The 24,106-nt window shown below is 39.6% G+C and overlaps 2 protein-coding genes across 3 annotated transcripts in view; one reads left to right on the top strand and one right to left on the bottom strand.

Annotated features, from left to right (window-relative positions):
• slc7a14a (solute carrier family 7 member 14a) overlaps positions 1-14,464 on the top strand; it is a 42,442-nt gene extending 27,978 nt beyond the window's left edge. For both annotated transcript variants that reach the window (XM_059353326.1, XM_059353327.1), the window contains exons 6-10: positions 2,840-3,048; positions 3,139-3,286; positions 4,343-4,838; positions 6,250-6,486; positions 8,001-14,464. In XM_059353326.1, the coding sequence (XP_059209309.1) occupies positions 2,840-3,048; positions 3,139-3,286; positions 4,343-4,838; positions 6,250-6,486; positions 8,001-8,299 (1,389 nt within the window). In that variant the 3' untranslated portion in view covers positions 8,300-14,464. The remainder of the gene's footprint in view (positions 1-2,839; positions 3,049-3,138; positions 3,287-4,342; positions 4,839-6,249; positions 6,487-8,000) is intronic.
• Positions 14,465-18,093: 3,629 nt separating this feature from the next.
• On the bottom strand, positions 18,094-22,697 carry cldn11a (claudin 11a). The gene is made up of 3 exons (XM_059354108.1): positions 22,259-22,697; positions 21,581-21,745; positions 18,094-19,480 (listed from the first exon to the last, which is right to left on the bottom strand). Exons 1-3 carry the CDS (start codon positions 22,482-22,484, stop codon positions 19,212-19,214), a joined length of 660 nt encoding a protein of 219 aa, XP_059210091.1. The 5' UTR covers positions 22,485-22,697; the 3' UTR covers positions 18,094-19,211.
• Positions 22,698-24,106: the final 1,409 nt, after the last annotated feature.

Genomic DNA, 24,106 nt, shown 5'->3' with positions numbered 1-24,106 from the left:
AACACTTTGAAACAAACTGAACTGAGAACAGAACAGAATTTCAGTTAATGTTTTGGTCATTTTTTGCAGTCATTTTTAACCAAAATCTTAATTAAACTGCTTGTGTATTTATCATTCTCAATGCATTAACTTCAACGTTACTTTCCACTTCTTATCCACATACTAATGAACACAGACTGAACGTGTTACCCCAAATTTTGAGCAGTGTCTGACAGTAGGAGGAAAATATTCAACATCCTGATGCTTCTTCTGCACTCCAACTGTGTGGGTGCTTGTCTCATCTCTGATCTTTACGTATTCAGCTCGCACAGCCGACCAGATTCTTACTTTGACACGTTTGTGCTGGATGGATGTTGCTATGGGTACCATGTAACATCGGCCTATCAGGAGAGAGGATTCTTTTTCAACGACGCCTGGGGCCAAAGATTGCATCAACTTCAAAACTTCTCTTTTGAAGAAGTCGTCTCTCTGCTTCTGTGTCTACAAGTCGCATCTATTCCTCCAAATAACTGCAGAATCTATTTTCTCCACTTGTCTTAATCTCCATCTTTCTTTGATGTGTCTCACTCCGTCGCCATCTTGGAATAACTTTTTTTGGTCCCATTAGGATTCTCGAGCTGCTGCACTTTTAAGATTCAGAATCACTTAATCATTAAACACATGTGTCACATCTATTCTCTGGTGGTTTACGATGCACTGTAGCTTCATCCAGAATCATCAAACTGAGTAGGGTTCATCCTTCAGTGCTCCCCCTGACTGTTTCTCCACGCTGAATTGCCTCACATCTATGCTCTTAAGTGGGCGTCAGCACACTAAAAAGGGCAGTGAAGGAGATGCTTTTGGGAAACCCTCAGTCACGGTGGGGAGTCACATGAATGTACAAGCTGAAAATTGGCTGACAGGGAGCTAAATTTGCACTGTAGGATGCCATTTGGGATCAGCTTTACTCTCCAAAACAAATATGTTAAACTGGGATTTGTTGCAGGATTCCCTCTAGATTAGTATAGTCCCTTTTGACTTGGTTCACACACGCAGTCGACCATCCTGTGCCCAGATTGGACGCAGGGTTAAAGGGCAGCGGGGCTACTAGGAGAAAACTGATCTTTATATCTTCCTCTCTGTGAGGGTTAGTCTTTTATTATTCCTGTCTCTTTCTGCAATCTGTTCATGCAAATCCCTCTTTTGCAGCACAGTATCTGACAGATGGCCCCGCATGATTTCACACGTCAGACGCAGCGATCAAGATCACACGCACACACACACACAAATACACACACGCACACACACGCAAACACACACACACACACACACACACACGCACACGCACACACACACACACACACACACACACACACACACACACACACACACACACACAAGCCTATACACATGCACAGACAATGAGAGAGAAGCATGACTAATGAACATTTTGCATGTGATGCACTGGCGGTGTGGAATGTAGCTCAACACTACGTATAAACATTTAGTCTTTAAAACCTCAATATTTGCATGATTATAACATAAGTCAAATGATTCTGATGAGGTGATTAAAACAGCTTAAATGTGAGATTAATTTCCATTTAGTAGCTTTTCTGGAGCTTTATATCATATCTCATGATCTTCATCATCTTTTTTTAAATTACTTTGAAACTAGTGAACAATGGCCTGCATAGATAAAGATAAATATTTAATTATTTCACTTTGAAAATGAAAGGACACTTTTTGACATAGCAATATATCATGATGAACATAAGGAAACCTTGTTTGTTTTATCATATTGCAACAAAGAACTCATTATTTTTCCAAAATTATACACTGAACAAAAATATAAACACCCCATGTCAAATTTTAGAATTTTTATTAACATTAGGGTTATGCATATGAAGCAAATCAAGATTACTTTTTGTTAGTGACTAATCTTCAGATCAACGTCCATTACATCTTGATATAGGCATCAGCAAAGAAGTGACAATCCTTGGAACACGTTTGAAGAAATTGAATGTTCAATATCTTGTGTGTGCACCATTTGCATTTCTCTCCTTCGCATGGAGGTGATCATGTTTCTATGGTGGTCTGTGGAATTTTATTCCATTCTTCCCGCAGGGCCACACAGAGCTGGCACACATTAACCAGAACTGGAACACGGTTGTGGACACATCGATCCAGAACATCCCAAAGATGCTCTATGAGCGACATTTCCGGCAAATACGAACTCTCAAACTATCTAATTCTGTCTGATCACTGCCTGGGAAAGCCACACCCATGTACTAAGTGAAATCACTGCATCACTGAGCAATTGCTCACTGACAGAGAGATGGCTTAAAAATGTTACACAAATCAAGAGAAATAATCCTATTGTACAAGTAAAAGTTAGCATTTGTTCAATTAGAGTTGTTAACTCTCTGTGGCATCAATATTTGACATGAGCGTTTATATTTTTGTTCAGTATATATTTAGTATGATAAGGAAAAAATATTTTCTATTAGTAATCAGTGGGGATTTTTTTTTTTAAATGACGGAAACATTTTCACATTGTTTTCAAAAGTATGTTTTCCATGTTTTTGTTAACATTTTTTCTGACACAGATATGCAGAGTAAAAAAAAACTGTATTTGTGCACATGGGACTACAGTCTTTCCTCAAATATAATGGAGTCTACTGCAAAAACAGTAGTGCCCAAAAACTAGCACAATGAAAAAAACTCACTTTTCAGCCATTTAAAAATGGTTTTATCTACATTTGTGCTGAGGCAAGCCCAGAGAACACTTCCACCAAAGGAAATAAAACAATTCAGTTGGGTTAACAAAGCCTCTGTTTTTCTTCCCCCCTCTTCCATCCAGGTTTCTGTGATCCTGACTCTGATGGTGCCGTACAATGAGATTGACGCAGACGCCCCGCTCATGGAGATGTTTGCCGTGCACGGCTGTATGTTCGCAAAGTATATCGTGGCCGTGGGCTCCATAGCCGGACTCACAGTCTCCCTCCTGGGCTCTCTGTTCCCCATGCCCAGGGTCATCTACGCCATGGCGGGTGACGGCCTGCTGTTTAAGTCAGTCCACATACTTATTTAGCATTCATTAATTTTCATGTTAAGTCTCATGACGTGTGCAACTGAGTCAATTAACTTCTGTGTGTCTAGGTTCCTGGCCAGTGTGTCTTCCTACACAGAGACCCCTGCTGTTGCCTGTGTGGTGTCAGGCTTCCTGGCTGCCCTGCTGTCCCTCCTGGTCAGCCTCAGAGACCTCATAGAGATGATGTCTATAGGAACCCTGCTGGCCTACACCCTGGTGAGTGGATAATGATGGTGGACTTTATATAGACCATATGGGTACTTGAAGGATGTAGCGGATTACCATATATATCTTGTTTTATTCCAGAGATTTATTCCGAGACCCATTTGCAGAAATTTTATCCTTTAAGGAGTTATTGTGCACTGCAACAGGGATTTTTGTGGGAAAACTAACACATAAATCATGTAGAATTCTGCAATAGCTGGAAACATGTAGTGCATAACCAGCCAGTGTTCCCTGGTAGCCGGTACGGGTAGGCAATATGGCCAAAATACTCCATACTCCATCATCATACTCCATATATGATTTTATATCACGGTGACAATGTATTTCATGACAGAGTAGCTGTTCTATAAATCTGATTTAAGAAAAGCTTTAAAATAACAACACTCTATTTCATATTTTCTTATTTTCTTATTTGCAATGTTCATGTTACAAACAAAAGCAAATGCCTCATGTCATACAATTAAAAACCAAAATACTCAGAACAATAAAATAAAATTCTACCAAAATGGAAGTTTTATGTTTCTTGAGAACAATCTTTTTTCCAAGAGCGGCAGGTGGAGGAGCTCTGAAGAAGATCTTAGTCGTGCAAACAGTTAATTAGTTTATTAGTAAGTTTGTTTGGGCGAAATTTTAATGAGACATTTCTGATCTTGTAGTGATTTTAAAGAAATTTCACGATTTAAAGCTAGGATGTTGTTATTTTTCCTGACACAAGCATTTGTCACACTTTTTTTTAGAGAGCTATCAGTGATTTGAAAATATGTCAATCATTTCTGTTTTTACAGTTTTTGGCTATGATAATTGATGTGATCTTGGAGATATTTTTATGTTATTTTTTTAAGAAAACATGGCTGTTTAACCTGCAGGTGTTGTTCCGAGGTTGGAAGTTAAACTAATCAAACCACATAAAATAAACCATGAACTTACATGCATGAGTTAAAAACAATTATTCTTGTTGGATGAAGTAATTACTAGAAGGAAAGCACTTTTTTTCCCAACTTCCTGCTTATAAAAGAAACAAATCGTTTTTTCCCTCCTGTTCTGCAGGTCAGCCTGTGTGTGCTCCTGCTGCGTTACCAACCTGAAGGCGACATCCACGGCTTCGTGAACTTCCTCTCTGAGGAACAGAACAACAAGAGGAAGGAAGGCGTTCTGGCTGAGTGTGAGAAAGACGCCTGCTCGCCAACCAGTGAAGCAGATGAGTACGGAGGTCCGGCCACTAACACCTGCGGAGCCAAAAACCTGCCGTCACTGGGCGACAACGAGATGCTGATTGGCAAACCGGATAAAACCGCCTACACGGCCAGCCACCCAAACTACGGCACCGTGGATATGACCACTGGCATTGAAGCAGAGGAGACAGAGGGCGGGTTGTCCCGGCGGCTGAAGAAGCTGATTGGGCCGCGCTACTACACCTTGAGGATCCGACTGGGCCTCCCGGGGAAGATGGACAGGCCGACTCCAGCCACGGGGAAAACTGTGACTGTGTGTGTGCTGCTGCTCTTCATTTCCATCTTCGCTTTCTGCTCTTTCATCATTTTTGGTGAGAACACATGAACAAATTGAGACAGGGATTTACACAGTCGTGGAAAAAAATATTAGACCAACCTTTTTCTTCAATTTCTTGTTCATTTTAATGCCTGGTACAACTAAAGGTACATTTGTTTGCACAAATATATATTGATAACAAGAAAAATAGCTCATAAAAGTTTAATTTATGAGCTGATATCTAGACATTTTCCATGGTTTTCTTGATAATAACCAAAATCATTATCAAGTTAACCATGGAAAATGGTCATTCTGTGGAACTGCACCATGTAAATAATAAATAAAAACACCTTTTCAACTTCTTTTAACCCTCATCTTACAGGTGTATGTCAATACATTAGAATATCATAGAAAAGTTTATTTATGTCAGTAATTCAATTCAAAAAGTGGAAATAACACATTATATAGATCCATTACACACAGAATTAAACATTTCATGTCTTAATTTATTATATATTATATTTATTATTTTATATTTATATATATTTATTATTATATATTATATTTAATAGCTCATAAGAGTTTAATTTAAGAGCTGATATCTGGAAAACCATGTCCAAACAAATGGATCTGTAGTCGTACCAGGCATTGAAATTATCGATAAATTGAAGAAAACAAGGGTTGCCTAATATTTTTTTCCATGACTGTAGTTCAGGCAAGGCAAGTTTATTTGTATAGCACCTTTCAAAAACAAGGCAATTCAGAGTGCTTTACACAACACATTAAAAGTTTAGAAAGAGACTTTGAAATTACATTCAAATATTATAACATTTTAAGACTGAAAATGAGCAAATACAATACAGTATTGCGATACAATGTACTGCAATTTAACTGTTTAAATGTATTTTGTGTCCAAAAAAATTAAATTAAATCACTATTTTTTTTGTCAAATAAGAGAAAATTATCAATGTAATAATCTCACTTCAGTCTTTTTATTCCTCCACAATGAGAGTCAACTTGTGGGAACCTAGAGATCCTATTTTCATTGAGATAGCATGATGTCAGAGGTCACATGACTACTTTGAAAATCACCATGAAACATAAAAAAAAGCCTAACTTTGCAGAGAAAAAAAATTGCTAAATACCTATACCTGGTGGCCATGAATCATTATAATATTGTCACACAAAATATTGCAATACTGCAATCAATTTTTTTCCCCACCTCTAGTAATTAAGCAGAAGATCAGAAATGTATTGCCCCTAAACCATTCAGTGCTTTGTAGACCAACAATAGTATTTTGAAATCTGAATTCTTTGACAGACAGGAAGCCAGTGTAAGGACTTAAGAACTGCAGTAATATGATCTACTTTTTGGGTCTTAGTGAGGACTCTGAATGAGCTGCAGCTGTCTGATGGACTTTTTAGGGTAACCATGAATTCAGCGCTAATCTTTCTTCTCTCCTCAGGAGCGAGCAGCATCACGGAGGGTCGCTGGTGGGCTTTGCTGCTGTTAATCTTCTTCATCATCTTCCTCGCCCTGCTCGTCATCATCATCCTCCAGCAGCCAGAGAACCCTAAGCGGCTGCCCTACATGGCGCCCTGTGTGCCCTGGGTCCCTGCTTCAGCCATGCTGGTCAACATCTACCTCATGCTTAAACTGTCTGCCATCACCTGGATACGCTTTTCAATCTGGTGCATCGTTGGTAAGCCGCCACTTCACTGAATGATCCTTTGTCTTGACTTCAGTTTGGTGTCTTTTATTGGCAGGATTTGTGTCGATACTGTCATTCTGGGCAGATGGGAACTCATCATGTTTTGATCTTAAACAATGGAGTGATCACTTTACTATAGAAATGACTCATTTCTCATTGGCTCAGTGAACCGGTCAAATCTTGCGCGTCTCACTTACTCACTGTGTTTATTTTTTTATGGAAGAAGAAGAAAGTCTCATTTTACTGTTATATCCTGCCTCCGTTTTATCTGTTGATACATCTGTATTTGTGTGTGTGTGTGTGTGTGTGTGTGTGTGTGTGTGTGTGTGTGTGTGTGTGTAAATGCAAATAAATAGTCAATAGTTCAACTTATCATGCTGACATTTCTTTGAAGTTTTCACTGCTTATGTAAAAACATGATGAATGCAGATTGGCTGTTTTTGTTTGTACACAAACACTGTTGGGCATCTGAGCTTTTTTTTTTTTTTTTTTTGCTGTGTGAGTAGGATTGCAGTATTATTCTTTATTCTGACTCACTCAGAGTGGGTGATTGCTTAGAAGCAGATAGAGAGCTTACTTTTTCTTTGTGCTTTTTTGAGTGTTTGCATAAAATGAGATTCAAATATACATTTTCAAGACTGAATTAGCAGATAAAATATTTTTAGCGTTTGTATGAGGTGCTAATCCATAGTTATTGTATTACCTTGAATGGTAGGCTGGAGTACAGGCACATAGGCTAAACAATGTAGTGCTGTGGACAGGGGCAGCAGCAAAATGTATATTAACCACCTAAACAGAAAATATATGTTACAGTATACAGCATATTTCAAATATTTTCCATCACTTTACCTTGTTGTCAGAGAGTCCTATTTAAGTTTACATAGAGGGGAACTGAAGTTGTTATCTCTTTTTAAAGTCACCAGACTTCATTGACAAAAACTGTAATTTTAACTTGCAGAATAAATGAGTTGCTGGTCTGCTGCTGCCTCAAACAGTTAGTTAGTTAGTGTTATTGTGTTACTTTATTGATTAAAAGGGTTAGTTCAGATTCTGCAAAGTCACACAATAACCCAAAAAAACGAACCAATCAAGGCAGCGGTAGAAGGGTAACTTGTATGTTCTGCGAGACAAAATTACTGTTTTTTATCAATGTGGTCTGGTGACTTTTAAGTGAGCAAAGATAGATATATGGGCTTCAGTTGCCGTTCAGAAAGGGCCGCCTGACAGCAGGCTAAAGCGGTAAAAAAGACTCTAAATATAACTTGGATGCGAACTGATTTTTTTTTTTTCAACATACGTTTTGTGCTGCCCCCGTCCACAGAAGTACATTGTTTAGCTTCCAGTCCACTACTCTTGAAGGCTTCTCCTAACTGCTGCTTAATGCCAAATATGGAAGTATTTCATACAACACCACATCCAAACTATCTGCTTAAAACGTGGCTGTAAGCTCTGGTTTTGTATTTGTGTATGTGTGTATACGCTGATGTCTGTGTGTGTCCGTTCAGGTGTGCTCATCTACTTTGGCTATGGCATGTGGAACAGCACGCTGGAGATCACCGCCAGAGAAAACGAGGTGCACGCCTCCACCTACCAGCGCTACGATCAAGGTGTGGACGAAGGCTTCTGTGGCTTCGACGATGATTTCTACCCGCCTACCACTGACTCCTGGGGTGCACCCGAGGGGGGCTCAGGGCTCACCCCGCCCCCTGAGGCGAAATCCGAAAGTGACGGGGCGCCGCCCAAAAGCGGAGGCAGGACCATTGCCAATCACGGCCTCGCTGAGGAGGATCCCATGGATTTCTGAAGGGACTGACTCTGTGTTACCCTGAATGTACTGCCTTGTCTGCTGCCTGGGGAAAGGGAGGGGAACAGTAGTGTGAGTGCATGGATGACTGTGAGTGTGCGTGCGTGAGCGTGTGCATGCCTGCATGTGTGTGTGTATTTGTTAGTGTGTCTAACCCTTGGGCTAGATAGTTTCTTGGCAGTGGAGCGGCTTTTCATTCACCTTACTTTGCCACGCTTGGCTCTCCAGCTCACACAGCAAATGAGGACGTCAAGGTCAAGTGTCTTGTCACTTGTTATTCACTTACTGGAGTCCGCATCCCACACAAACCACCGGCAGATAGAAAAGTGCGGACGTAGCAGAAGATAAAATATAATGTGGTTCACTGCACTGTGAAACATTGTTTATTGAGCAGTCCGTTAACGGTATATCTTAGAGTTTACGGGACATAGGAGAGGACAAGGTGATAAGCAAGGGACAGATGAATCAGCACCTCTCTTCCTGTTTCAACACAGACAGACAGGAAAGTTAGATGACAGCATGCCATGACCAAGAGATTTCCCCTGTACAGGTGTGACTTTTGCTCATTTCCTTTTCTGCAGACAGGAAAACGGCTACATATGTTCCCAAAAATCCCCACAAAAACTTGCTTAAAAATCATAAAACTGCTTTCTGTCTGTCTTTACCATTTCCCCTGACCCCTAACATCTAGCCCAAGGGATTCAGGCCTGGACTGGGAAGAGGGTGTTGATGTTTTCTGTCACAAATAGTACTTGGACTTTGCTTGCAATAGTGCCTTCATCTACTGTATGTGTATGTGAGTTTCTGACCTGATTATGTCTGTTTTATACTTTAATTTTGCCTGTGTATGTGTGAGGGTGTATGTGCAATCAAACTCCACCTTTTGCATCGATTCTCATGTCTGTGTGTGTGTGTAGATATAAAGTGTGTTCTTCAGGTTGTTTTACTGTGTACGTGTAGGTATTTGTTTCGTTTTTGTTACTCTTTGCCCCCAGCATGAAGCTCAAAATCAATCCGCCCGCAACAAAGCAGCTCATGGTGCAATGTAACACATACTCATCAGCTCGTCGGCGTTCCTAAAAACAGGGGAGAGGAGACGGTGTAACAGAGAGAGAACAGGTTGAATCCTAATTGACAGCCTGCACAGTTTATTGTGATGGATGTCATATTTCCTGCGTGCTTGTTCCTCTGGTGATGCAGTTCTTGCTGTCTTAGCAGAGCTTAGGAGGAATTAATTTTCAGTTCATTCAATTCAGGGAATGGATTTTCTGCATAGTTTGTATCTTTTCTCACAGAAAAGAAAACAGTTATGGGACTGTGCAAAAATAATTTTGAGAGAGAGATGGGGAGGTCAGAATAGGGGAGAATTTACTTTTTTTCCGTTTTCTTGCTTATGTTTGGGTATTTTGACTTTGGGGGCAAACAGGTGAGGGAATTTGAGTCGTACTTATATTGGCCTTGTCTGAGGCTACATCCACACGACTAGATTTTGTTTAAAAATGAAAATGATCTCTACCTAGCTTGCCTAAAATGCAGGATTTCACTGCACAACAGCTGCTAGCATAGACAACAAGGTCAGAAACGGCTATCATTTGTTATCCATGTTGAGTCAACCACTGATAGTCAAGGCCGATGTTGTGCATGTGTGATGTGTGACGAAGCACAGGAGGACATTTTGTGATTTGTAAGCCCTAATCAGGAAGAGAACGTTGGTGTCAGACTCAGACAGTTTTATTGTCATTGAAACCACAGCATAGAAGAATGAAATATAGTTTTCAGGTCTCAGTTTACGTTACTAGGATTCAAATATATAAATATATAGATACAAATATATAAATGTCAGTACCTAAATAAATAAAACTAAAATAGAATAAAATAAAGACTAGATTTGCACAACGTATGGCAGGTGTAAACATAGCAATGTTCAAAAATACAAGAGTGCAGCAAAACATAGCATAGCAGCAGCTGGTAAAGTGACATGATCAAATCTCCTTTTCTGCCCTTCCAGACTGAAATGCAACCTGCAGTTTTCAAACTAAAACACTGTCGGCAGCATTTTAAAATATTTCCGTTTTAGGAGTTCAGAAACACAGGAGTAGTGTGGACAATAGTGGTAAAAAAACAAAAAAAATTAGAGTGGATGTAGACTAAATTTAAGCGGAAGATCCAAATAAATATTAATATTAGTAATGCTGTGGCAGGTCTTGCTATTTTTTTTTAAAGTCCCTCCCCAACAAATATTTTTTGTACAGTCCCTAACACAGAAGGGTTGCATTGAAAACTAGTTTTACTGACAGTGTGCGTTGAGTGAACTGAAATATAATCCCTCCTATTCCCTCTCTCCCCCTCTCTTTCATTTTTAAATCTTATCCTTCCTTCTCCACATTTTTTATCCTCTACTTCCACCACTGCTTTGCACTTCCAGCCTGACTCTTCCTCCATCTACTTCCCACTTCGCCCCGCTCTTGATCTCATCCAGCCATGGCAGCAGGGGAGTTGCCACTCTAAGTCACAAGTGATAGAGCCAGGATTGGTTTTCAGCGATGTGTTCGTGGCCTATCTCTGATACATTAGCTCCAGTTTCACCTCAGGGTGTCTGCTATCTCTCGTCTGATTTGTCACTGGAGCGTTTACTTCTCTCCCTGTGGTCCTGCTCCGATACTGGCCCACACTAGTCTGAATGAGCCTCCCTGTTGTCTGAACCTCTTCATGTAGCTAGTGTTGAAGTCCCACTCTTCACATGTTACCTACACTGCTGCTGCACCCCGAAGAGATATTGTGAAAATCAATCAAATCAAATCATGGTCCTACAGAGCTCAGTGTGTAGGCCATGTAAGCTAATGCTGCCAGGGTTCGGGGTTTGAGTCTATACTTGAAATGTATGCACTCGTGGCACTGTAAGGGATTGTGGCGTACACCAAATAGCATACTGTTATGTTATTATGTTGAGGGTGGGGGCACTTCTACAATAGCTGCTGCTGTGTGCCCTGATTGTGTGTCTTTTCCTCTTGCCCCCTGTTGCTGCATCTGTCCCTTCCAGGGAAGCCTTATTTGTCTAATGCACTAAATCTAAGGATGCCACGCTAACCCCCCACCCTACCTCTGCTCCTCCCACATCTATCACTCCAAAAAAAACCCCTTTGTATAGTAATAGGCCCCTCAGTGTCGTCCAGTTATTGTGATACCTGTCCCAAAAAACAGCCCACTATTCCGAGGAATTGCGCTCATATTGGACGATTCTGCAGCTTGCTAATGCAGGAAGTAAGGTGTTGTTTCTGTAGTGTAGTGGAACATAAGGATGCTGAGGTTGTGGAGGTGGACTGATGGGGCTCTTCCAACTGTCATGCAGTGACTGGAGTGCCCATCAACTGAGGTCATGTCTCATGAATCTTTCACAACCAATAGGTGGTATAATGACTTGGAGGAAGTTTATATTCTACGATAGAAAGTTGCACATTGTTTATGTTTTACAAGCTAAATCCAGTATTCCAGTAAACTATATTTATATTTGTTTTGGCCAACAGAAAAGATGTAAATAATGAGGTCAGTATTTAATGTAGGGAGCTTGATGTAGCAACAGACATTATAAAAAGTTTATAGTAAAAATTATAGTATAGAAAATATAAGAAAAGTATAATTACCGTGTCCATGATCTCTGACAGAAGCCCTGAGAGGCAAGTGAGGAAAAAACTTGTGATCCATTTTCTAATATGTGAATCTAATCTGGGAAATATGTGCTTTGCCAGGATAAACTTTCTTAGTTTCTTAATTTTTTTTTATCAGTGAAACCGGTTAGGGGTTAAAGTCTTACTGGGTGATTCTCTTTCTGTTTTTTTCTCACTTTATTTTTTTGGCCAGGATTATTTTTCTAAGTTTTTTTGAGTAAAATGATCCTGGACCAAAAAGAGGTCCACCTGTTTTACAGATTTTACCTTTTCTTTTTTATTATTTATATAAAATATTGATTTGCCTGTTCTTAAGTATTAACACAGGAGCAAAAACTATTTTGATAAAACCTAGAAAAAGCTCACCAGATTTTTTTCTCACTACCCTTTCAGGGCCTCTGCATGTTTCCTATTCTAAGTCATGTAATTTAGTAGCCTAACTTTAACCATAGTTAATTTAGTCAATTCACATGGAGGGATAAGGAATTGTTATGTGAATTTAGAATATGTATGGCACAAGGTAAATCCAGATGATAATAACCAAAACCGTAATATGATTATTAACCCCACTGCAGTGGCTTTGCATGGGTGTTGTAGAAATAGATATTTTTGTAAATTGATGTCGTTGAATGTAGCCTTGAAGAGGTTTTGCAGAATTGTCCAATATCAACGTTCTGTCTGGTGATGGGGTTGGAAAAAACAGCACATCCTAAAACATTCTGCACACTATATCACACACCCATCCAAACATATATTCCACTTTTTCACTCTTCAGCCAAAATACCACCAACTCCCGACTCAGCCAAAAAGAATCCAGCCGTTTTGCATTCATAGCTCAGCCAAAACAAGACGGCAAATCCAGGCGCTGCCATGCCTCTGACACTGAACTGTACAGTCAACTTATTATATAATCTGCTCTGTGCGTGTGTATGCATATGAGTGCGTGAGTGCATGTATAGTATGTGTGTACGTGTGTTTGTGGTTTATGCCTGCGCCTCAATGTGACCGTCTGGTGAATGTGTAGCATGCTCTCATGCACGAGGCCCAGACTGTAAATGTTGTACTTGCATGTGGTGACTGATCGCTACGAGACATAATAGAACACTAAACCAAACCAAACGCAGGCTTAGTTCTTATACCTGGGAACGCTGGCCTCTGCGCTCTGAGAGGATTTAACAGATGTATTACAACCAAATCAGCTTCAAAAACATCATTGTTCAGAATCCTTACCAGCGAATTGAACCGAGAGCTATTATATTCGGTAAAGATTGCTATCATTTTTATTTAGATTCAAACCCAAACCTTTCTTAACAACTGAATATTATGTTAAAAGCGAATTCTTTGAGCCGAAAGAAGATTAATCTCTCCTTTATTTCTCAGCTCGTACGGTAATCTCACCCAGGTATGGGAACCAGGGCTCCGTTTGAAAATAGAACATGTAGCAAACACACAGGTGTGGGGATGACTCCTCTCTCATCCTCCCTCAAACACTTACAGTATGCCTACTTCCTGTATATCCCTTTTTGCAACCACAACCTCTGCAAGCCAAAGTCCACAATGTTTGTTTACTTTTCACATACAGGAGACTGTAGTTTCTTCAGAGTGAACACTTATAGATACAACAGAGCTAACCTTTTTTCTTGGGGGTGGGGGGTGGGGGTGCTAATAAGCTACTAATGTCAGTTTAACACGGTGACAACAGTGCAATGATCATTTTTAAAATCCTAGTTGCTAAGTATTTCATTGAAAGTATTAGTCTAGACAGCGATGGCTACGGCGGATGGGTTTGTCCAACACTGAAGGAGAAAAGAAAAGTATTTTTCTACAGCTGTCTCCCGTCCACAGGTCCTCCTCGGGTTAGGTGTGCACAAAAGAGCCGGGTGGAGTTATCAGCCTTCACTTTCTGTGTTTTTATTTAATCACAAGAAGGCCTGGGAGAAACTGCTAAAATATATTTTTAACAACCGTAGTCTCTTGAACGATAACGCTCATTTATAAACCTTAATCCTTTCCTTTAAAGGATTTCGAAATGGTTGCTCTTGACGTCAATAGGACTGTAGAAGGTTTAGGAGTACTAAAGAAAACATGCAGAGACTATTTTAATACAATTCTATAAAGGGTAAAACTACAAGCATAATCAAATATTGCCACTATTGCTTTTAAAGTCAGCTACTATTTGTTTATTTTGTCTCGGAGAAGGCGTGCCATGTTCTTCCTGTGCTCTGTGTTCGCTGTGGCCACGTGTCCAGTCAGTGTGTGTCGGACTTGTTGAGATTGGCTTCTCTCGCAAACAAACTAGATATTCCTTTTCTCTTCTGTATATTTTGGCACAAAGCTGTATAATGTAGTTGTTTTTTATGTTGATTTTTTTAATGGTTTCTTCCATATGTGTGGTTATTTTGCTCCTGGGTGCACTGTTTTTTGCTGAGTTGTTGATATTGCTTCCATGCAACAATGAAAGCTATTTATTGCAAATACTAAAAAGAGGTTTCTCATTTTTTATTGTTTCCTGCTCTGACTTTTATAATGAATACCATACATTGACTTCAGTCACATTTACATATTTGAGAAGAATATGCATGAATGACTGATCCTAAGTCCCGCCCATTCTCATTTTGTGCTCCAATAGCAGTTCAGCAAGCTTGATACCGGCAGAACCTGGGATCAACTTTCTGTATCTCTCTTCTTACTGTATGTGCTACGCTCATGTTGGAAAAAGTGAAACTGGATACCCTGATCGTCACATCTTAAATTAGTTGTTAGAAAAATGCTAGCTTAGGTATCGCTGCAGAGAGTCAGTTAGCCATAGTTAGTTAGCCTAAAGGCAGGTCACGGTGGGCAAGAAAATACAAAGGCTAGCTTCCCTTTGTTTATATCATCTCTGGAAACCATGTGCTGCCTTGAAGTAAATTTTTGGTGTAATTAAGTTGGATATACAAAACATCTATCATCCAGTGAGTAAAGTAAGATACTGTCGCCTCTGCTGCTAGCTTCTTGAAGACTGCAGCACCTGGATAAACAGAACCAGTGTCACCGTGTTTCTGTCAAGCTTGTCCAACCTAGCAACAGTAACTAATGGGGCTGGGACTTTGGATTGGTCAATTAAACACAGTTTTACCATGCTATTCCAGGTTAAACCCAATATAGAAGGACCTCCTAAAGACAAACTGGTTTCATGTCAATTGGAGCTGATGAGCTTCATGGTATCCAAAACTCCACCAGTATTTAAAACAACATTTTAATGGAATATTCAATGGAACTTTCGCAGTCAATAGATCTGCGTGTTGATTTAGTCAATTTAGAAATATTAATTTAATTATAATTATAAAAAAGTATTTCAAATATCTGGATCTCAGAAATATTTAATATTTCTACAGTGAATTTTTAAATATTGATTTGTGCATTTAAACATCAGAAAACGTTGATGGCGCTGACTTTGAAGGAAACTGAAAGCTGGACAGTCCAAAACATAACAAGCTATCATTAGCCCATTAGACATGTTGTGTCATCCAATTTGGGTAGTGCAGTGTAACTGGTCAGATTTACTGGTCAGACCTCATGTGCTCATTTGCATATTGGTGATATTACCACACATCAAACTCAGAGGATGTTTTGGCTGACTGACTACACATGGTGTAAGAGGAGAGGAAGAGGCCCCTTGATGTTGGCAGAAGAGCTACTGTGAGCATCATGCATGAGAATGAATCACACAGATATATTTCTTGCTTTTCCCCTGATGTCTGTTTAAGTTGCTACATTTGACGCTAGTTGTTTTTATTTAAGAATAGAAGTCGCTAAGAGAGTCTGAAAAGTTGCTAAAATCTAGCCCAAGCTAGCTGGCTCAGGAAGCGAGCTAGCTTGGGCACCAGCTCAGTGTTGTCAACTTGAGAATTAAAGTTACTTACTAGTAATAGTTACTTACTTATTCCAAAATCGTTACTTTTTCTTTGTACTTTTATATTATACTCCAGCAACTCCATATATGGACTGTTGCATTATGCATACAACTTAATCATAACATGGTGTATTGAACTTTTACCCTAAGGCTCCTATATGTTGTGCAGGGCATTGTGGGTCAGAATAGCCAGTCTTGCAAATGCTTTATGAGGAAGGATATGCATTAACATGTTTATTAGACCTCAAGGACACATACAAATGTGTCGTGGTATACTGAATAAATAAATAAATAAAACTCCACAGGGTGCCTTTAACTCTGAGTTTTCAGATTCTTGCTTGGCCTTTTGTGGTCTATTTTGTTGTTAACTGGTCAAACCATAGCCATTACCATGTTTGACAATTCTACCATAGTGTGGTGTGAACATATAGATTCTCTAACATTACTTTGAGATAAAGTGCAGCACAGTTACAATGCTGTTAACTAGTTTTTGTGTCTCTCATCAGTACAAAAGAACAGGGTTTTCTGTTGAGTTTTCACAATGCAGCAATGATCTACAATCGAACTGTGTGAAATCCATTGAGGCAGAAAATCCTATTCCCTCCACCTGCAGGGCAGCTTCACTAAACCAAAACACAACTCAGCCACAAGACACAGCTTTCTTTTATTTGTTTTTATCCGAGGGCTCACCTCTTACCCTCTTTCAGCCGTAAAAACTTGCTGTATTGCTCCAACATTGCAGCTATAATTGTTCTAACCTCCCACACAGAAACAAAGCGGAAGTGGAAAAAGGTCACTGGTGTTCTCTGGGTGTTGCTGAATGGTATTCTGGGAAATGAAACGGAAATTTCAACTGAAGTAGAAATAGACAAGCCAGGATGATGGACAGTGGATCCAGAAAAGTAATTATCAGGAAGAATTCTTGGGAAAGTACAGAATATCACAGACTAATGGTGTTTGTGTATGTTAATGTCCAAGAGCAGAATCTCATTTCTCTGTTCAAACTTCCTCTTAGTCAACAAAAAAGTTTCATTGGTAGATAGAAACTTAAGATAGCAACGTCTTAGCATAGCTTATGAAAACACTGCTAGTCTCTTTCAGTAATACGGGACAGCTTGGTTGCCCACTACCCTCCCACTGTCCTCCTGTGGACTGGATGGCACTGTGCCTGGAAGAGGATCTCATTTCAGGGAACACACACACACCGACATGATCGCACACACCTGCACACACAGGCCGGGAAATACACATACTGTACACAAGTGACAGAATGATGTGTTGAAACTAGGGCAGATGGGTGTGTGTGTGTGTGTGTGTGTGTGTGTGTGTGTGTATGTGTGTGTGTGGAGGGGGGGTGTTTGAAGATAAGCAGAGGACAACTGAGCACATATTGTTTCTAAAGTATCATGTAATATCTATGATGTGGCTCAGTGACCTTGATATGGACAGAGTCAGCCACACACTGGACACAATTATCCTTCTTTGTTGCATACCGTGTGTGTGTGTTTGGCAGGGGAGGGCTGTGTGTGTACTTGTATTTCCTACGAACTGAGGACCAGAATATGTTTTTATCTGACAGAGTGAGGACATTTTTGGGAAGTGAGGACATTTCAGCCGGTCCTCACTTTGTCAAAGGCTTGTTTGAGGGTTAAGACTTGGTTTCAAGGTAAAAGTTAGGTTAAGGGTAAGGGTTGGCGCTAGGAATTTAAAAATGAGTTAGATTAAGGAAAGGGAAAGGGGCTAGGGAATGTATTCCTGTATGTCAATGAAGGGTCCTGTGTGTGTGTGTGTGTGTGTGTGTGTGCGTGCGTGCGTGCGTGCATGTGTATGTGTGTGTATGTGTGTGTGTGTGGCTTTGAGTGTCTTAGAGACAGGCTCCTCTGTGCTGACCTTATACAAGGGCACTGAATCATATTACAGATATGATGCATTAATAACAATTCATGTTTTCTCATTGTTCCCAGCCTATATTCACATAAACAGGGACACATATGACACACACACACACACACACACACACACACACACACACACACAGATTAGTTTATATCATCAACCTACAACAATCAGCTTGTTCCAGCACATTGATTACTGTATCACACACACCAACACATACAATGTCAGCTTTCTGTCTGCTGTGTTGTTTGTGACAAAATGAAACCTAACACCAAGATAGAGTAAAAGAAAGTGATGTGTGTGGGGGGAGAACATCTTATCGACTCAGCATGGCAGACTCGAGACAAAGACCCTTTTAATTCTTTTGTCTTTTATTATAGAAAATCAAACAACAGCACATCCGAGAAACAATAAATAACCAGTTAATACTGCTTCTGCGGGTATCTGAGTTGGAAATTTCCATTTGTGTTCAGAGCACTTTGGAGATATTGAACATTCAAGTCATCACAATTCTTAAAAATGAGATAATCTACATAATACTGATTTAAAGCTACAGACCGGTTCTCTGTAAAAAAAAAAAAAAAAAAAAAAAAGTTTAACTAAGATGTTTAATGGTAAGGTATAATTCCACAGTTAAAGGATAAGCCGTGTTTTTTCACTCAGTTGTTATCCAAATAAAACAGAAGCAAGTTAGTCACAAAAATGTGTAAGGTTTGGATAATGAAATACTATCAGATGAGGGAGAATAAATGAAGGTTTTTTTTACTCTCTTGTAAGTTATTTTTGCCAAGTAAGTGCACATACTAAAGACTGTAACACTGCTGGCTGTGAAATTTATGTTCCCATCATCCTGCAGTGGCTTGGAAAAAGCAGTGCCGCATTTTTTAATCAAGTCCATCACTCAAGAGGCAAATGCACTAGAGACTTGTACAATGCTGTCAAGGAAAAATCAATGTCCATAAACAATGTTAATAAACATATTTTCAATTCCAAACACAATGCTATCATACCCTGCTTATCAAAACAACAGATATATGATATTATATGATTTAAAAAAACATAGGAGCATCTAAATAGAAAAATAGAAGTAGTATAGAAGATCAATATCTCAGTCCACAAGGTGATCGGGACCTCATGCTGCTTTGCAGGCAGTTATTTGTACAATTATGTAACAGCGGGGAGAGTCCACACCACGCCCATCATGAGGAGGCTGGAAGATGAGCTCTGTGATACAAAAACAATCCATCGGCAAGAAAAGAGCTCCAACAAAAACAGTCTTTGTGTGTTTAGATGTGTGAATGTCTCTTATGTATGTTTGTGTGCCCCTTCAAATATTTTTCTTGAGTGTGTTTATGTGTTTTCTTCAGGTTTGTATGTAGCTGTGATTGTATGTGTGTGCTAGTGTATATGTCTCTATATACAAACTCCAGTCCTCTATACATCCAATCTCTCCCCCTCAGACGTGGGCGCTCTTGGCGTGATTGGTGGAGGTGGGTGCTGGCGGGTTGCCAGCTCCCTGTTTGGAGTAATAGAAACGATTGTTGTCCTGGTAGGAGCGAGATGAGGAGGAGGCCTCGGAGGAGCAGCAGGTGAGAATGGACCCGCCCAGCAGGGAGAAGATAGTGCCCACCCATCCGATGTAGAGGGACAGGCCGAACGCCATGAGGCCCTGCTCCTGGTGAGCACCGATGGGAAACCAGACCGTAGACACCATGCCACACAATGCTGAGGAGAAACACAGAGAGAAATTGTTAGTGGTCAAATTAAATGAAAGGAAATAAAGAAAAAAACAGAGACTCAAGTGTAATTGAATTGGTGATTGTAATAAATACACACAAACATTTAGTCTTACCACTCAGTGTAAGGTTAGAATGGCAAATTACATAGTAAAACTTTGGATGCAAAATGGTTCAAATAAAAGCATCACAAGCGATATAACAGATAAACTGAACAGGGAATGCAAAATGGTGCTGCTAATTATAATAAATACCTACAGACATGTTGTATTATCACACAGTGTTAGGTTTGAATGGGAAATTACATAATATTGCTGGGGATGCAAAATGGTTCAAATAAAAGCATTACAAGCGATAGGACAGACAAACTGAATTTGGAATGCAAAATGGTTTGCGCTACAAACATTTTGTATTACCATACAGTGTTAAGTTAGAATTGTAAATGTAATTTTAAAACTGGGATGCAAAATGGTGCAAATTAAAGCAATACAAGCTTTATGAAAACTGACAGACTCAAAAGTAAACTAAATTGGGAATGCAAAATTCTACTGATTATATTAAATATGCACAAAATATTTGTATTACCGTACAGTGTTAGGTTTAAATAGCAAATGAAATGATAAAAGTCGGGATGCAAAATTATGCAAGCTATATAAAAACAGACACACTCAAAATTGGGAATGCAAAATGGTGCTGCTGAACTTAATAGGTACACACAATAATTTTGTACCATCACTCAAGGCTAGCTGTTAATAACAAATAAACAACTAGAGATGAAAAATGGTGCACATAAACCCTGCCAAATAGACCAAATAAAAGACTGTTAAATGTAACTAAAATCCGGATGTATTGACATAAACAAAGCTAATAAGATTTAATAATAAAGTAATAATAAGAAAATGGTTGTATGCTGGTATGAGTACGAAGTAAAAACTGTTAGCTTGTTAGTAACTGTTGAATTATTATATTTTTGTTATCATTTATCCTTCAAACAGGACACAAGGGCATGACAGATTGGAAGAAGGAATGTGTGCAATAATATTAGTTAGCAGCCAGACTTAATGGTATTATATAAGCTTTGCCTTGAACTACAGAACAGAGGCTTGATCTAAGACTTATACAAATATTGAAATCCCCATACGGCTGACACGGACACATTTAGTATACATTGGATTGGTGCCAGTTTGCACCCGAGGCTAACTCAGAACAACTGCATGGAATCCTTTTATCACCAATACGTTTTGAATATACTGCACTAGAAAGGGCAATAACCAAATCCACAAATAATATGTGGACTGAAGGCTTACCAGCTGATGCTTCAGAGGACACAGTTTACAAAAATAGTTTAAGTTGGACTCAAAATAATTGCTGCTGGGGGAGATTTCGCTGTAGAGAGGTAGTGATAGGCAATATGGTGAATGGTTTTTTATTTTTCTGTGCAACAAGCTTGCAAATGCACAAACAAAGTGTTCCCGGTGACAAAATGCAAAATCTTTCAACCAAGTCAGAGCTTTAACTTTAACTTTAACTGGAATCAATGGTGATGATTGTGAATCAGAGATGTACAGCACATGTTGGGAATTGTTTGGCTTTTAAAAAAACGTGGGCAGTGGAAAAGTCATGCGATGGATGCAGGTGTTAAAATTTCATTTGAGGGACAGAGGCGTTGGAAAATGCTGAAGCCCCAGTCAAATATTTATAAGCACAGTAAAGTGGACAAATCGGGGAGTGAGTTTCCATGTGGTTCAGGACAAAGGCTGGGTGTGGATGAGAGTAGGTGGAGGAGAGGAATGCGATGGGATCTTGGGGGAAGGGTTCAACAGAACAGGAACATATAATGTGTGTGTGCATATGTGTGCACCCTTGGGAGGAAGACAGACATATTCAACATCCTCTGTTCTCAGCAGCTTGTAAGCATTTGAGGTGGGGTTAAAAGAGGTCACAGTCAGAAAGCTGGAAGGGATGTTGAATGTGAGCGCAACACAATTTGACTGCTCTGACTTAACATATATTTCCTCTGACCTTGACATTCAGTCTACTATTTTGTTATAGTTCTATTGTGTGAATAAAGTTAAGTTGAGTCTCTTACCGACTATGAGCATAAGCACTCCTCCCAGGATGGTGCATTTGTTCTTGGAGGCCTGGGGCTCAATGCCGAGGCTGATGCAGGGCATGGACATAAGGATCATTACCACTGCTGGGAGACCCAGGATCGAACCTGTGATCATCAGGGCACGAGTCGTATGGACGTAGGCTACAGAAACACATATAAAACAAGGACAGTTCACACCCTGGACATTCACTGTTGCTACAGAGCAATAAAACAAGGACAAACAGATTAAAAAACAGTTTTTATCCAACAGCAGTCACCATACTCAATACTCAAAAAGCATATAATGTGCAATAAGGGACCAGTGCAATGGAATGTACAATTGTGCGTGTATGAGTGATGGGTATCTGTTTTTTTTAGCAGCTTTTATTTATACGTTTTATTGATTGATTTTATATGTTGCAAAGATGAGATGGCACTTTTAAATCTCGTTGTATTTGTTATAATGACAATATAGATATTCTATTCTATTATAAAACAAATAAGACATATTTGATCTTGTGGGCATTTTTTTATGAAAAGGGGGCTTAAATAAAAAGCTGTGTTACGAAGAAGGAACATAATTAAAATACATGGCATAACATTAAGTGATAAAAATAATAAACCTCAATGTATCAAGTGAATACAAACATGGTGCTGTTACAGGGATGTACACACCTGGCAGGTCCAGCATCTGCGTTATGGACACGCAGTGGTAGATTCCTGTGGAGATGACACAGTCCGCCCAGGGTCCCTTGCCTCCCAGCTCATCCATCTTCTTGCACGTGTTATAACCGTATTTACACATTAACACCCAGTCATTCGTGGACGCCGCGATCACGATGCCCAGCCAGCCGAGGCAGCTGATGAGAAAACCGCTCAGTTGAAGACACGAGTTCGCCATTGCGCAATCTGTGCGTAAAGACCACTTGTCCTGGCTTCAGAAACCGTAAGAAACCTTAAAAACTACAGCTGGGAGTTACTAACAAAATGAACCAATTCTGATTTAAGAGCTGTTATTCCACCGTAAAAGTTAATCCACTCAGTGTCACTTTTCCTCCGCAATTCAATAAGTCCATCAATTGAGCTGCAGGCTTTTGCGCACTTCAAAAGAGTGAAGGTTTCACATCATCACAGGTTTTATAGGGGAAAGTTCAGTCAGGGAAAAAACTACTCTAAAAGTGACAACCAATCAGAAACTTAGATACGGACAAAAAATGTTTTAAAAATGGAGAAAACAACACACCCCACTTGTGTTATCTGGTGTGCACTGCCCCTTCCTTGCATCCAGTCATACAATACATTCTGAGCAGTGTTGACTGACTGAGCTGAGAACATGTAACCAGAAGTCTGGTGCCATCTACTGGCCAAACTTGCCAAAGTGTCATACATCTTCATCTTACCCAAAAAAACACCTCTTTTGGGTCCCTTAACTACTATACTACAGATGTGGAAGTAACGAATAAACAAAATCAATATCAAGAAATCCATGGAAAATGTCTAGATATCAGCTCTGAAATTAAACTCTTATGAGCTATTTTTGTTGTTATCGTTATATTTGTTCAAACTAATGTACCTTTAGTTGTACCGGGCATTAAAATGAACAATAAACTGAAGGAAAAGTGTGGTCTAATTATTTTTTTCATGACTGTAAGTGCTTTTTTTTCAACCTCGTCTCTCTCATGTACTGTAGGCTTCTTCGAGTAAAAACAAAAGTCACATTTAAAAAATCCACGAAGAAGTCAACGGTGATGCTCAGGTTTGATATGTTTACCTTCACCTGCCGAGGTATGTATGGGGGTGTTGTGGTACCCGCCGGGGCTAGTAGTTTGTGAACATTGTTAAAATTCACAACAATGTAATCAAATTAAGGATCGGGTAGTAATGAGTTATGGTTAAAATTAACACTACTGTGGCCCGGCATTTGCGTCTAATCGAATTTAAACGCTTAATCGTTTATTTAATTGACCGGCTTGCGGGCATGCTGGGTGACCTAAATCAAACACACCCCTGCCGTTAACGGGTACACGCTGCACCTGGAGGGAATGCTAAACGCTAAAATACTCATGGTGGGCATTTGCTCTGGAAAGTCTGTCTTCAGTGAGGTGTGGGAGGACTTTATGCTGTTTGTGACAGTAATGTCTGATGCTACTGTCATTCAGCTCAAACATGTTTGGAACTATGAGGAGTACAGTGGTACTAGGGAGGCTGAGTGGATTTGTTATGCTATGCTTTGAATATGGATGAAATAAAAATACACCTGGAACAGATTGTGGAGGACTTTGCAGTGCACAGGACTTTAGACAGGTGAGTACAGCAACACACATGGAGGTAACTTACAAACTGTGCAAGCTCTAGTGTTTAAAGGGGAACACCACCAGACACTAGAGAAGTATTTATTTAAAGCATAAAGTCTGAAGCTGCTTCATAGACAATGAATGGGGGACTTGATTTTGTTGACCCACAAAATGTTTTTCTTTTCTTTTTTAACCCAAACAACTTTTATTCTGTTGTAGTGTTTTCAGC

The sequence above is a fragment of the Centropristis striata genome, chromosome 16 (assembly GCF_030273125.1).
Source record: "Centropristis striata isolate RG_2023a ecotype Rhode Island chromosome 16, C.striata_1.0, whole genome shotgun sequence".
Classification (NCBI taxonomy): Eukaryota; Metazoa; Chordata; class Actinopteri; order Perciformes; family Serranidae; genus Centropristis; species Centropristis striata.
The sequence above is the reverse complement of the archived record's forward strand: the minus strand, read 5'-3'. Positions and strand labels throughout refer to the sequence as shown.